General features: G+C 38.9%; 1 protein-coding gene across 3 annotated transcripts in view; it reads left to right on the plus strand.

Moving 5' to 3' along the window:
• Positions 1 to 320: 320 nt before the first annotated feature.
• Positions 321 to 16,247, plus strand: part of atg7 (ATG7 autophagy related 7 homolog (S. cerevisiae)) — a 66,306-nt gene continuing 50,379 nt past the window's right edge. For 2 of the 3 annotated variants that reach the window (XR_003692399.1, XM_028575938.1), the window contains exons 1-10: positions 321 to 837; positions 2,714 to 2,925; positions 3,118 to 3,172; positions 3,754 to 3,871; positions 4,022 to 4,099; positions 4,231 to 4,347; positions 5,395 to 5,541; positions 7,474 to 7,562; positions 12,857 to 12,978; positions 15,768 to 15,858. Coding sequence is in view for 2 of the 3 variants with exons in the window: in XM_028575938.1 (XP_028431739.1) it covers positions 2,754 to 2,925; positions 3,118 to 3,172; positions 3,754 to 3,871; positions 4,022 to 4,099; positions 4,231 to 4,347; positions 5,395 to 5,541; positions 7,474 to 7,562; positions 12,857 to 12,978; positions 15,768 to 15,858 (989 nt within the window). In the remaining variant the exon portion in view is untranslated. The remainder of the gene's footprint in view (positions 838 to 2,713; positions 2,926 to 3,117; positions 3,173 to 3,753; positions 3,872 to 4,021; positions 4,100 to 4,230; positions 4,348 to 5,394; positions 5,542 to 7,473; positions 7,563 to 12,856; positions 12,979 to 15,767; positions 15,859 to 16,247) is intronic. The other variant, XM_028575939.1, reaches the window with a different exon arrangement.

A 16,247-nucleotide genomic window follows, 5' to 3' on the forward strand; every position in this document is an offset into this window, starting at 1 on the left:
TATGTTAGATTTCATGGTATTTCTAAATATCTTTGCTTCAGCCCTGGTCCTTAGTCTCTTGGCGTTTTGTTTATGCCCTTAACCCTATGGCTATAACTTGTTAATTGTTCGATAACTGGCTACAAGTTTTTAAAAATGTTGAGCGATCTATAAAAGATCTGATGGAAAACAATCATTGTGAAATAATAACTGTGCTATATTGGGGGGTTAAGGAACACAACAGGACATCACACAAATAGGCCATTTAAGTGATATTTCCACCGCCGGACCGACTGATCTAGTGTGAATGAACCCCAACCTCAACTTAAACCGTGCGTTTTGTTTCAGCAGTGTAGTTTTGAGACGCCCCCTAACTCACAGTCCGGTGTGCAGGTGAAGCCAATACATGATATTCCGGCAACCATTCTTATGAAAATGAATTCGTAGCTCCTTTCCTACATTTCCGGGAATGTGAACTTCTTCCTGTTTAAATACAAGTATGTTTCGTTTGTAACCTCCCCATGCCTTTAACCGGTTTAACAGATAACAAAACATACGTCAACGTTACTTCTCGGTGGCTCGCAACCTTTTACCGTCCGTAACGTTACCCATCTCAATCCGTAATGAAAAGAAACGGCGCGTATAAGTTTTTGTCAGTTTTCTCGTGCTTCGTCGTTTGCGCGTTCCTACTTTTATTTTGGTACTTCATATTTTACTCAATGGTACTTGCACCTTAAGACACATACACACTTCTTTAGCAGCTAAGCTAAGCTGGCTAACTACTTACCCACACTGCATTGCTGTATTGACAAGTCCCGTGATCACATGATCAACCTGACCAGGAAGTAAGGATTTCTGGTAAGTGTACAATCACTAGTGTTATTATACATCCATGGTACAAACCAAAGCATATCACAGTTTGACAGATGATGTGTTTGACGTTAATTTATCTGGTTTGAAATCCAGTTATATCGTAATATTTGTTTCCTCGGAGATGCTCGTCGTGTTTTAAAACCGTTGAGAAGTTTAAGCTTTCAAAGCAAATGCTTTCACTGTGTGGTCTGTGTAACGTTAAAAATCCTGATAAAGTAAATGGAATTCATACATGGATTAACTTTAATTTACCTGTGACACTTCAAAGTTCTAAACAAGATCCTTAAAGTGTTAAAGGGTTGAAGGACTTGGTGCCACATGTTTGTCAATAGAAATAACCCAAATAACACATGACTGGCAAGGCTTCAGTTTGCATGTTTTGTTGATATAAACAGCGGGATTTGCCAACATGTTATCAAAACGTTGACATCAGTAGTGTTATCAGGCATAACAATGGAATGTGCACAAAGTATCCTTTGTAGATTAACCTATATCACTTTTGAGATTGACTGACTAGTTACTGCAGAGCCCAGAATTGTTTATTTAGTCTGACCAATAGTCACAAACCCCAAAGTCCTTGGCTAGGATATTTTATGTTATGGATGCTATAAAAAAGTCCAGCAAAGGGCTCCACAATACAAAATATGACACCCTCTTTCTTTACCCTTTTTGTGAATGATTTAAACATTTATTTTGTTTTGGCACAGACTATTGCATCGTTAGAGATGCACTCCATAAGTAGGCTCACTTTCTCATAACCAATGCGCTTGTTGATACATCTATTATTTATTTCATGCTTTACCAATTAACTGATTGGTGAACTGACTGAATCAGCTGACTAATTTCTCTGAATAAGTGTATACTTTTACTGTTAACTTCACTGGCTTATGTATTTACCAGCACCATCAGAGCTCATTAACTCAGCACCTTATACAATTTTATTTTATTGTGTGTAGCCCAGTGTTTCCTTTAGGATTTGTTTTTAGCAGTGTGGGCAGGTCTGTTTCCCCCCAAAAAAAATTCACATTCGTATCGCGATTCAAGCTCTACCAATTCAAAATCGATTCATAGAATTCCAAAAATCAATTCATATTTATTTTATTTATTTATTTTCGTTTTGTAAAGGCATGTTTACTATTGTCCTGAAATGAGTTTAGCTCGCCATTCCCATAGATGGCGCCTGGGAACCTGTTATAATCAAAAGAAGAACGAGTGCAACAGAAGTAGTTTAGTCGGCGTAAACAATGGCAAACCTCACAGAAAGAATTATTCAACCTGCTCCATCCTCATTGAAGGCGAGAATTTGGGCACATTTCGGCTTTTATAACCTTGAGGGGTTAGATGGAACTTGATAGGAATCATGCTATATGCAGGCTTTGCAAAGCAAAAGTTAAGTATATTTGGAAACACCACAAACTTGAGAACTCACATGGTATGCCATCACCCAGAGATGAACATTAAAGACGTGGACAAACAACAACCTAAAATACCTAACATGCCAGTCAACCAACGCACTCTTTCAATGCTCTAAACTCCCACCGAACTCTGAACGAAAAGCTCTTTTTATTTAACAGTTTTATTTTATACTTGAATTAAATGTATTTGAAAGCTGGCCAAAGCTTGGCACTTTGCAGTTTTTAGTTGCAAAAGTTTTTATTTTTTTATGAAGACATATAAAGTAATATCAAAAGAATACAAAATCAACATAGAGGAAACACTGGTAGCCTATGTGTTAAGCCTGTTGAGTTGGTTGCAACAGTAGTGGGAAATCATGTAACCATCATACTGAAAGTGTGTTGAAGGTATGACCGATTATAGAGCCTGCAACTCTTTTGTAACCCACAACTGTTTAATTTCACAGCTTGCAGTACTTGGTTGCGCTTCCTGTTAGTGAAGTTGTGATGGCATCTGACACCAGTGAAGCAGCGTCCTCCACTCCAGACCTCAAGCTGCAATTTGCTCCCTTCAGCAGTGCTCTGGAGGCAGGCTTCTGGCACCAGCTCACTCAGAAGAAACTCAACGACTACAGATTGGACGAAAGCCCCAAAAGTATCAAAGGATATTACTACAATGGTGAGTGGTAAGATCAGATGGTATCATCGTAACGATGACTCTTCAGTTACTTTTTTTTCCCACTTTCTAGAAAGTTCTAGAAACTATTTCATAAACATTTTATTTAAGCAGTGTCACATACATGTTGCAGAGTGGAGGCACATTTGCTCATCTAGATCAGTTAACTATTGTCTTCACATTTCTGTCCTATAGGTGACCCACTTGGTTTGCCCACTCGCCTGACATTGGAGTTCAGTGCATTTGAAGTGTAAGTATGATGCAGTATGTTGCATATATAAACCATTTACCTAACCCTTCTTCTCGTGATATTTAGTCTTTAAAAGTGCAATCAAAAATACAAATGTACAATAAAAGGGTTGATTGGGAAGTAGTAAATAATATAATATAAAACAAGTCATCTAAGTTATTAATGGTTTCTCATGCTCTAAAAGGCTTGATTTACATAATTAATTTTGAACACTGCATTCTGTTCAGGAATAAATCTTTGTTAGATTTCAAGATCTCTGGAAGTCAAATTTAGGTCAGGTTAAACATTCAGATATGTGTGAAAATGATGTGGTCAAGATGCAATTACTGTGGTGGTTTCCTTTTTTTAAGCTTTTACACTGTGTTCATAAAAGATGAGTAAAGTTTTGATTGTTAGGGAATTATAAATTGGGTGATCTTCCTTTTTGTAAAGTTTATTAGCCAGTTCAGTTAAAGGTTGAGCTAAATTTGAATCCGCTCCCACTTTCCTGTCATTTGGAAGCCATCAATAAAGCAAAATGTAGCACGTTGCAAATAAACAAGTACAGTTTAATGCAAATGTATTATGTGTTTTGCTGTCAGGGATGGACCGACACCAGCCCGTTGCTGTCCAGCTATTGGAACGCTGTATAACACCAACACACTCGATGCCTTTAAGACCGCCGATAAGAAGGCTCTGCTGGAGAAAGAGGCTATGGAGGTATAAGACATACAATAGGAATTTTCTTGGTGACACACACATTCACATACAGACATAGGTAGTGAATTTCTGTAGACACCAAGGCACTAAGTTGTGCAGATGAGAATTAAGTGATTTACTGAATGCAATTTTTCACCTCCTGTTTTGTAGATGTGGGATGCTATACAGTCTGGGGCTGCACTGAAGGACCCATCCGTCCTCTGCAAATTCATTCTGCTGACCTTTGCGGTGCGTATAAACAGCATCTTATTAATGTGTTCGTTTTGTATATTAATGACTTCATGTGTGACTATCTTTCTATTTTTCTTTCACTTTTGTGCCATTTTTTTGATTCCTTTTCCGGATCATCTTTTTTTTAGGATTTGAAGAAGTACCATTTCTACTACTGGTTCTGCTTCCCTGCACTCTGTTTCCCAGAGGGAATAAGGATTGTCCAACAGCCGTCTGCCCTAGAGCAAGTTTTCTCAGCAAAACAGGTTGGCTTTTTAGAGCATTAGATATTATAATATAACCACTGGAATGAATATTTTGGACAGTACACTTTGAAATTTGTCTACTGGTGACTGATTACTTCTTAAGTACTTTTTTTACTAAATTAAGGTTCATTTGTCATTTTACAACACAGGGTTACACACTGAAATGCTAGTTGTAATCCCTTCATGCTCCACACACACATAGAACATACCGTGTGATATTCGGAGTAAATACTTTTAGCTGACAATTTTCATTGACATATGCTGGCCTAAAACTTTAAATATGATTCCAATTTCCCTGTAAGTTACATCTTTTCGTAGAAAATGAAGTGGTTGCAGCCCTCTACACTCTGTGGGTTATAGAATAGTATAATGAAGTGAAGTGAATTGTTACTATTCTGGTCTGTGTATCCAAGGAGTGAAAAAGCCTCATTAAAAAAAGAGTTAGAATGATTCATGAACAGCCTGACGCCAACTATAGACCATAGCGATTGCGATTTCTCCATCTTCCCCCTCTTTCCCGTCTCCCTTCTATTGTCTCTGTCCTTGACACCTTGGCAGTTCATAAGAGGGATTCGTGAGCCACCAACCTACCAAAGTTATATCAGTTCAGCGCTAAGATCGATCCAGAATCACAATATGACTTCACTGACCTCTGTCTCTGGCAGTCTTGACTTTGATAAACTGCAATATCTACTGTACTGTAAAGTACATATATGAGTTAGAAAAAATACTTCTCTCACAGCAAGACTTATCCGTGCTCTAATACCCAGGATGCGTCCTGGGCGCCTTCCTTTAGCGGTTTTCCCAGCAACTTTCAACTGGTTGGAGACCCCTGGGTACACCCACCACACACTGGAGAGATTATATCTCATCTGGTTTGGGAAGGCCTCGGGATTCCCCAGGAGATAGATAGATAGATAGATAGATAGATAGATAGATATTATTTATGATTGCCCTTTAAAAGCTGTATCTATATACATGATTGAGGTAATGTACAGCACAGAGCTTTCTATAATTATAGCTGACTCCTAATTATTTCTGTCTCAGATCGCAGCCTTGCAGGAGGCCTATGATGTCCTGTACATCAAAAGCGGGACCACTGCAGTGCCATACTTCCTAATGAAGTACACAGATGACACTGTACAGATGGCTCCACTTGGAGACTGGGACACATTCTTCACCGATAATAAGAAGGTACTACTGTAGTTTGTTTTCTGGGGTTTTTATATTTTAAAGGTGCAATATGTAATACTGACAGCTAGCGTTTAAAATGGTTATTGTAGTCCAAATTGTTCAATGTCCCACAATGTCAATGTTAGCTAGATGCTAGTCTTTCATTGCCACACATTACTCCACAGCGCAGCATAGTATGCTGGCTATGTTGTCATAAAAGCCTGTGTTCTTGCAGAGCTCTGTACCCGCTGACTTTCTGAATCCAGGTCACAGTCACTGTTTGTTGGCTTCGGCAGCTGAACAGAAGCAGGGGAAGAAATTTTGGCAGGGGGGAGATCTTCGGTTCTACTACTTTCCTGACCCCATTATGTATACAATTTAAATAAAGATATAGGGCTGGGCGATATGGAGAAAATCAGATATCACGATATTCTTGACCAAATACCTCGATATCGATATTGCGGCGATATTCTAGGGTTGACAATTGGTGCTTTAACAAAATTTTCACACTTAGATTTTAGATAAATAATCATCAATAATGTGGACATAATGTCTAATTGGGGAAAAGGGAAATTATAGAACAGCTAGAACAGTCTGGTAAGTTCAGAAGAGATACATCACTTTACTGTAATGCAGCCTTTAAAACCAGTAAAAGACACTTATGTCATATCACGATATACGATATTCAAAATCTAAGACTATATCTAGTCTCATATCACGATATCGATATATTGATATATTGCCCAGCCCTATAAACATATAGCCTTTCTTCCATATGATTATATTATAACTTTGTCTAAGTTAATGTATAGATGAATAATGTATAGATGAATACAAATATTAGTTGTTGCATGATCTACAATATAATTTACTAAAAGCAGCTTGTCTATACACTGTACATTACACATTATGGTTACATATCATAACTGTGCAGCTGGCGATGGTAACGTTAGCCACAATAACATTCCATAACATACCATACATTGCAGAGCGACCATAGAGAAGGTAAGCTGTGTCCCTATTCAACAATTGCATGGTTGTTTTGCCAAAGTTAAATTGCATGTTTCCATTAGTAGGAAGCCAACTTATGGTTTCTCTGGTGTCTGTCATGGTAACCAGCTGTGGCCCGCTTGCCCGGTCCTCCAGTAGCATTAGCATTAGTTATTTAGTGTTAGCATGGCGGCATTAGCCAGCAGCAATCAGGATCACTTCACCGGCTGTGTCTCAATTATTTTGCGAGTAACTAACTTTAGTACTCTATATAATTTAATGCAAGCACACTAAAATTGAAATGACTGAAAATGCCCATTCCTACTAGTAGCCATGAAAAGCTCAATGCTTAGTAAGCTGTTCAGGAGGAAATTATCCAACTCCTGTCCTTTCGGGTTCAAGCTGTCTCCATCTTTTAAATGCATTTCCAATATTTATCCGTGTTTTACCATGTCACGCTACTGTTTAGAAAAGAGTTTTTTTTTAAGGTCAAGTAGAATGAATCATCTCTGGTAATCCAGTTCATTTGGTTGCTGCTACGGCTGCAGCACACTGTTTTTGCATGTTTGCGTTTCATGTTTGCGTTTTGTGTTTTTTGGAAACCCAGGTGTCAAAATGAGCAGTTGAGGCTTTAGCATTCTTGTCAGAGAAGATAGTATTTCTTAACATGTTTCCTTAATATCTGATGATTTAGTGTGGTCCTTCTTGGATTTAATACAGTAAATATATTACATACGGGATCTTTAAAGCAACAGATATAAAATATTTCTGTAAGATTAGTTTGATAGTTTAAATTATTTTTGTATGTTTTTCAAACTTTCTAATTTTCAAGTATTGTAGGATTCTTCTGTAAAGTACTTTTTGTGGCCCATCCCTACCATCGGATTAAATGATATTGTATTACACTCACTCTCATTCACACACACTTTGGTAATGTAAACACACCTTGTTTGGTTTTTCTAGGTTACTGTGGCTGTCTATGATCCATGTACTCTGTCTCAACATCCGGGCTGGCCTCTGAGAAATCTGCTGGTCCTCTTAGCTAACCGATGGTAAGAGTGTGTGTGTGTGTGTGTGTGTGTGTGTGTGTGTGTGTGTGTGTGTGTGTGTGTGTGTGTGTGTGTGTGTGTGTGTGTGTGTGTGTGTGTGTGTGTGTGTGTGTGTGTGTGTGTGTGTGTGTGTGTGTGTGTGTGTGTGTGTGTGTGTGTGTGTGTGTGTGTGTGTGTGTGTGTGTGTGTGTGTGTGTGTGCGTGCATTCTCAGAGGACTCACTGTGCGTTTCAAAACACATGTTCACAAACAAAACATTATTTCACTAGTGAATGTTTTTCAGCTTACACTGTCGACTTTATATAGGCACAAAGCCACAAAGTAAAAGACAGGAAATCTCTGTTTAACTAATTTCCTGACTGAAGTGTAGGGAGCAGGTTAGATTAAAGTTGCTGATATGAACTTCCAAAGTGAACGCTGTTGCTTGGATAGCTTTGTATCATTACAAAAAACTAAAATAAAAGCTTTTCTGTCAGAGTGAAAAAGTCAGACTTTCTGAACAGTTACATTTTTTATCTAGTCATCCTTGTCTGTAGTGTGAGGACTTCATTGCTAGTTGCCAAGATTATTTTATCCACCTAAAGATGTTCAATATTATCACAAATACTTCAAAAATGGACATTTCATTGAGTTATCAGGGCACTGTGCTTGCAATCGTTGCATCCCTTCCAAATGGATGTGAAATGTTATTTTTTGTTTACCCATGCCAGACCCACACCATAGGCTTTCTTATGTAAATACACTCATGGCAAGGCAATGCATTTTGGGTAAAAAATTATAATGTTTTGGTCCAAAAATGGGAGGGAATTATGTGCAACTCCAGTATTAAATGTTAGTAAGTGAAGAACACACATGAGACTTCTTGTTTTGTGATTAAGACTAACATTTTTCACAGCATTATAATGTTACAGCTCATATATTGTTAAGTGTTTACTGACTCAAGTTGTTGCAGAAATGATGGTGTTGTGTGGAAGCTTGTATATGCTTTGCGGAGAGATACTGTATATTCTACTGAAATATTTACAGAGGAATATATACTGTTGGAAATATTTACAGAGGAAATATTTCAGCACACCACTGGGGAATTGGTGCAGATTGTTGGATTAAATGTTTAGCAATAAATCTAAGAATCAACATCTGAGCATATTCAAATATTTACACAGATTAAAACAAGTGACATAATCTGCAGGTGTCACGCAGACATTTGAATCCCATGTCAGTTTGTAACTTTGCAATCAAGAGTTTATCTTGTGCAATGTGTTCACAACCCCATACTGAAGTTTTAAGAAATAAAGACAATTGGTCAAATTGCATTCTGAGATTATGGGAAACCACTTGAAAAGGCTGATGCAATATTTGGAAAGTATAAATGACACAATATTGTTTGCCAGTTATAAAAGAACTTGGCTATCTACAGTAACTAAAATAGTTTTTGGTTTGTGACTAGAGATGCATCAATTACAATTTTCTAGGCCGATTCCGATTTTTCATTGAGTTTGACCTGCCGATACCGATTTTAGCTGATACCGATTTCATTTTTTTCTAACCACTTTACATCACACACAAATATTTATTTTCTGTCTTTTCTTTAATAGAACATTTTACATTTTGCATAGAACATATATTTTTTTAACAGATAATCCGATCGCTATAAAATCGAACTATATAAATTACTCCTGGTGTGGAAAATTCACACACATCTAAAGTGCAATGTTATGGAAGAACCATTTCCTTCTTTTCACATCCAATATCCAACAATTGTTTTTAATATATTTAGCAAACTAAACTTCTCTATGAAAACAGGTAATGGCAATAAAATAATATATAAATAACAAATAAAAATAAATAGCCTTGCAGTGTAAAGATATTTCTCAAAACACACACAGGCCTATTGCAATCACTTGTACATCAATGGCAAGTTTTTCTTTGCAAACAGAAGCATTTCTGCTTTGTCACCAGGTCTGTTTCTTCTTTCATCTGCCACATGTCCAGCCTGGCTAAACAAGCGCTCACTGTTGGAACGTCAACAGTAACGTTACCTGAAAACAGCGTGTAGTTCCTTTTTTTAGCAAGTTTGCTTCATTTGTCATTGTGCATAAATATGAACACTACCGTTGCTGTCAACGGGCTTATCTGCTAACGTTAGCTACCGACAGTTACCTCGGAACAATCCAGCAAATGAAACAGACGATTTAACGTCACAGCTCATTTTACACACAGTTTAGCAACAAAACTAAACGCTGAGGGAAGATTACTACGTTTTTAAGGTTGGTTTTGAGCGGTATGCACCCCCACTAACCTGGAAAGCATTTTAAACAGTAACGTTAATACAGAGTGTCAGGGGAATACAGCGTCTCCTGCAGCGTGGCGTCCGAGGCAGAGGGACTGCAGCGTTTGCTAACGTTAGCTTCTTGTCTCATCTGGGGCCTGATAAACAGTACATTTATCAAAGTCAGTGTGTCCAACACTATTTTCCGATAAACTGTAGCTGTCATATTTTACGGGACCGCGTGAGTGCGGTTTTCATGTTCCAGTTGTTCAGCCTCACGGTAGGGTTCCACACAGCGAAACACCTCGCAAATTTTGGCCAGCGAAAGTTTGCCTCGGGGGCGTGGTCGCTAAAACAACACGCAAGACCGCAAAAATTTTTTAAATGTCCCGGGCTGTCAGAAGACAGGGCGGTAAAAATGCACAGCAGCAAACCATTGGTAAAATGTTAGCTCATAAATGCTCTGGTAACCTGGCTATGTAGCCTAGCTGCCTTGCTATGCTTACAATGAAATGCAACGTCCGAACATGCTAGCGGGTGACCTGTCCGCTAGCTGAATCATTTTGAGTGTTTAAACTATCTACATTGTTCTATTTGGTGGTGTGTTTTCCCTGTTTAAGTTCGTGTGACATATAAACAACAGCTAGCTAGCTGCCTGGCTAGGCTACAATGAAATCCAATGTCCGAACATGCTAGCAATTAACCTGTCGGCTAGCTGAAAAGTTTGAGTGTTTAAACTAACATATACAGTGATCTATTTAATTAAGTTTGTGTGTCATATAAAACACAATTCGTGTTGATAGAAGTACCGATGTTCGTGTAGAAACATTTTAATCACATCAAAATTTTCATGATACGGCGCTGATAACCTCCGCCATCTTTGTCAGACTTTTTTTGTAACTCCCGCCTCCAAACACAAACACACGACCTGATTGGTTCTCGAGTGGTCCTCATTTGAATAAAGTTAAACTTTCATCAACTTAATTTTGCTCCCCTCGGCGATTCGCTCTCATCTCGCTCAATCAGGGCGAATTTTGTCTCCATTCAACCTCAATGAGAGCAAAGCGAAATATCGCTGTGTGGAAACCTACCGTCAATGAGAGCAAAGCGAAATTTCGCTGTGTGGAAACCTACTGTCAGTGGGGAGAGAGAGCAGCTGACCGTTCGCCTGAGATCAGTAGAGCAGACTGCTCTGCAGAGCCATGTAAAATTATGGCTTTATGACATTTCATAAACAGCTGATACATGCATATAGCGCAAACCCTGCGTGTGCACGTGTGCTGATGTTGCACGATGTTAATCATGCGCGTCCAAGTGCATTTGACCTGGCACAAAATCGTGTGTCAGACTGACCGGCAGGTCGCCAGTCATGGCCGATCACCTGAAAATTGGCCAATTCCGGTCACCAGCTGGTCAATCGGTGCATCGCTATTTGTAACCAATTTAGCCTACTACTTACAAATGTAATTCATTCACGATTTAAACAAGGTTAAGTTTACAAGTGTATTGCCCTCCACATTCCATTGTATCACTGTAACCAGTTATTATCTTGTTGCAAGATAGGTAGATGTTTCCCTGGAATATACAACAAGAAGTATTATTTCAGCTACTGCGTCCAGTCTTTTTGCATGTTTTTGCCGTTTAGGACAAATGACTAATACTTAATATCAGTCCCGTCCATTTCCATTTATAGCTAATTAGCATGTGTTTACCTACATTCCAGATAGACATTGTTTATTTTGATCTGGTTTATTATAAGAAATGTGTTTTACAAAGTGATGCAACTATTAAGTTAAAACATACACACACGCACATGCACACGCACACGCGCGCACACACACACACACACACACACACACACACACACACACACACACACACACAAATATGCATACCAAGAACAAGGGGAAAAAGTGAAGTACCAGCTATCTTTTTGAGTTTATTCTTAAAAGAAAATAGTGCAGGTGCAAACTTTTAATCAGCAGGAAGGCTCTCTTGTTCTAGGAGCATACACACTGAATGCTCTATTGCCAGATTTTGACTGATTGGTGGTTCTCTGTGAAATCAAATTCAAAGCTGTATGAGAATGGAGCTGGAAATGCAGATTGATTTACCACAGAAAAGCAACATGATTTTGACAAAGATAGCACTAGACATGATGATGTCAAGACCAAACAACTATCAGTCTCTTCAAATTGATTTTAATATCTGAAGATAAATGAAAACATTGTTACATCACATCATTAAATTGCAGTATCATTCAGAAATGTCACTGCATGACTTATCACTGCATTTGGGTCTACATGTTTCACTGCTGCAATTACAGTTTAGTTTGGATGTGTGTCTTGGTTCAGGTGCACAATCAGTCATTTCTCCCCAGAGAGCTTAGTTTTTCCTGGCACTTGGTCTTGCTATTTCAGATTTTTATTGCATAATTATTTTTCATGTAAACAAGGAAACTCCCATATGGGCCAGTTATGCAATATTGTTTGGTGATACCAATGGCTTATTATCAGCAGCAAATATCTTAAGACTGTTTGGACCTCACACTCAGTAGTTAGAGGTGGTTTTTGTCCAATACAAACCTCATCAATCTTGTGCTTGACTACACTTTCTCTCAGTGTTAAATTTAAACTGTTGATACTGGCTTAGATGGGTGAAGATAGAATTACAATGTAGCCGTGATGTCTCACTTATTGAGTTGTTTGACTGGAGTTTGATTTTGTAATGTGACTGTGGTCATTTAGTACCATATTAGGGGAAATGGCTTGGTATGTGGATACGTGTTGATCATATTGTTGTGAGTGCTCATTTGTCTGGATTTTGTTTCTTATATTGGAGAGGGAGAGAGTGCATATTCCATGTTAAGTTGTATGTCTGAGATTTTATTTTTATTTCAAGTGTACACTTTAGAGCTTCTAAGCCGTGCAGGCCATGTGTTATTTTCATGACTTTTGCATAATCTGTGTGTGTGTGTGTGTGTGTGTGTGTGTGTGTGTGTGTGTGTGTGTGTGTGTGTGTGTGTCAGGGGCTCTAAGCTGGACACAGTGGAGGTGCTGTGTTTCAGGGACAGAACTCTGCAGGGAAGCCGCTCCATTCAGCACAGTGTCATCTTTCAGATAAAACTACCTGAGCTTCCCCTCAACTCAGGTAATTGTGTGTGTGTGTGTGTGTGTGTGTGTGTGTGTTTGGGGGGGGGGTGTAACGTAACATGTATGTTGCTATGTCACATGTCTTTGTCTGTATGTGCAGTTGTTCTTTGTCCATCTGAAGTATGTGCGTGTATTGTAACTGACTCACTAACCTCACTCTTGGCTTAGTTTCCACTAAGACTTTCTGCTTCCTTTTGAAGCCACACTAATCTCACACAGCTTCTCCATTATTCCTTTATCTGTTGAATAAGGGATGCAATAATAATTTAAATGGTAATAGCAGGGTGGGAAACAGGGTGAAGGTTTTTGTTGAGTTCAGATTAGGTGTCTTTATTTACCTTAGCCTACCTCTTCAGCACATCCTGGCTTTTAATGAACCCACAGAGGATGTATTCATGCAACAAATGATTCAGCTATTCTGTTTGGTTTTGCATGGACACATTTGGTATTGTTTTAAAAGGGATTCATCAATCTACCTCAGCCCAACTTTTCAGATACACCAGGCTCAGTTCTTGCTACAACCAAAACGTGTTTTACTCTTCAGAAAGGAGAAATAAAATTCATTAAAATTAACTCAGTCCAGAATCAATATTAAACTGTTTTTAACCCACACAATCTATTTAAATTGTCCATGTCCAGACAACGTTTCACTGACCAGTGAAGAGTTAACAAGAGTACTAATGCATGGTACCATCAAAACTGTATGAGAGAGAGAGGGTTGAGTGGACAAGAAAAAGAAAGTGAATATGTCATGGCGTTAAATTGAGCAAATAAGTTTTAATAGTTTGAATGCAGCTCTACACTAAAATACAGCATATACTGGTTCTGGCCACAGCAATCTGTAACATATCATACTGCAATTAATCTAATCTTAATTTAAATTAATTAAATAACGTACCTGGACAATTCTTCTTATTAATCAGAAGTTGGCTGGAATCAGAAATGTCATGTAAACAAATTACCAAACATATTAACTGGTCTACAGACAGACAGACAGACAGACAGACAGAGGGCACTGGCTGGTGGTCTTATTGGGCCCTATCTTGCACCCAGCGCAATTGCCTTTGTACACCGACGCATGTATCATTCCTATTTTGCACCCGACGCACAGCGGACTTTTCCCTCCACAGACGCACGTCGGTAAATTAGGGAATGTATTTGCGCTCCCGGGGGCGATTCAGCGAAAACAGGAGGCGTGTTCCGGCGCAAACGTTATTGGTGCTATTTTTCAGTTTCAGAAAACAATTCCGCCACTGACCAGGAAAAACCTGGTCTAAAGTCAATGGCGCGTTATTCAGATGCTATTTTAGGGGCGCATGCTTGGCCATAATGTAGCGTGTGCACAATGCGCATACACTTCTCTCATCTAAACAGACGCAGCAATTCCAATTTTTGCAAACCATACATAATTACAAGGAAAAATATTACTGAAAATGCGCTTCAGGTGTTTGGATAGGTCAGGAAGCACTTTACAGTACAGTCCTCAAAAAGTTGCAGCATTCTTTGTGGCTTGTTGTGATTTACACAACATTTCCATGAATCATGGATGTGTTGATGACATAAATGAGGAAATATTAGAGGACTTAAGGAGACGTGATGTTGAACTACGGTGGGATCTGGTCCGGGAGTAATGCGTGATGTGCTCCTGATGGAGCGGGTGGACGGAGATGGAGTGGGGGGAGGGGCACAACAGGTGCAGGTGGTGCGTTTGGAGCCTCCATGGCTGCAGCAATCCTCTCCAGACTTGAGGAGATGCGCCCGAGAGGCCGCAGCAACATCGCCACCCGGACAAGACGGTAATTTATTACTTTGCCGCATCCCGGACAGCTCCACTGGCGTGCGCCAGGCAAATCCGCCGTTATAATAGCAATCCGCCATGGAACAAGCGTGCCTGCTCTTTAAGGGAATGTGAGCTGACGCTCTGATTGCTTTATTGCACGTTACGCCCAAACCACACCTCGCTACTTCAGACTAACCCATTTTAGATTTGCGTCGGGCGCAAGAGTCATTTATCCCGCCGGTATAATAGCAACAGCGCCCGAGATCCGCCCACAAAGCTACTTGCGTTTTGCGTTTCATACTTGCGTTTCAGATCGTTAAAATAGGGCCCATTGTGTTAATGTCACAGCGCCAGTCATTGTATTCTTAAAGAGGTCATATTATGCTCATTCTCAGGTTCATAATTGTATTAAGATGTTGTACCAGAATAGGTTTACATGGTTTAATAAAAAAAAAAAAAAAAAACATTTGTCGTACTGCACATTACTGCAGCTCCTCTTTTCACACTAATTCCCTTTGGGGTGGACTTTAGGCTTTTTGACTTTGTAAACCTATTACATGCACAAAAAGATGTATAACACAATAAAGAAAAGAGAAAAAGCATAATATTACCTTTGTACCTCTTTAAACAAAATAAAAAACATGTTTTTCTCATCCATCCTCTACTGTACAATAACAACTATTGGCAACAAGGTCTGTGCATATTCCAGAATAACTAGGACATTGTCCCTGAAAAGACAGATTGCTGTTGCATTTTCTAAATGTATTTTCAGTGCTGTGAACACTGAAATCCCATTTACCTCCATTGTGTTGGGATTGACGCAGACATGTCAGAAATGGATTTATCAAAACTTGAGCAAATAAAACAAAAATTTCTGTCAAAGTGACAATATGTGTTTTTGTTATTTGGCTGAATCAACAATTAAACAGTTTTAATGTTTCATTGTTTTTCTGAAAACCGGACATGTTATACCTATTTTACACTGTTGATGTGTTTTGTTTTCACAGCATGTCCTAAGAGTGTAGGTTGGGAGAAGAACCCAAAGGGGGCCATGGGACCCAGAATGGTCAACCTCAGTGAATGCATGGACCCTAAAAGGTAATAAACACAATACAAATGTGTTTAGGTGTAAGGGTGTAACTGGACTTTGCCAGCCTACAGCCTAAAACAAAATTCAACAAATAATAAATATGAAAAAGGAAATGATTAAGCTTTTTGAGCTTAACAATATGTATTGGACAAAGTAGATAATCTACAGCAAAGTCTTTATCTTTTGGTGCTTTATGTTAAGGGGATGATTTGGATTATTTTTTTTATTAAAGTTGTATCAGTCATACATGCTGTGTTATAGCCTTGTGAGACCGTCCTGATCTCGCGAGCTCCAGTTTTCTACTCGCAGATCACTCTGGCATCTTGAGATAGAGAAAATTTGGAGCCGTTCGCCAAACGACCGACCAATCAGCATTTGTTTTGATGCGGGTTTAGGT

The sequence above is a fragment of the Perca flavescens genome, chromosome 4, assembly GCF_004354835.1.
Source record: "Perca flavescens isolate YP-PL-M2 chromosome 4, PFLA_1.0, whole genome shotgun sequence".
NCBI lineage: Eukaryota > Metazoa > Chordata > Actinopteri > Perciformes > Percidae > Perca > Perca flavescens.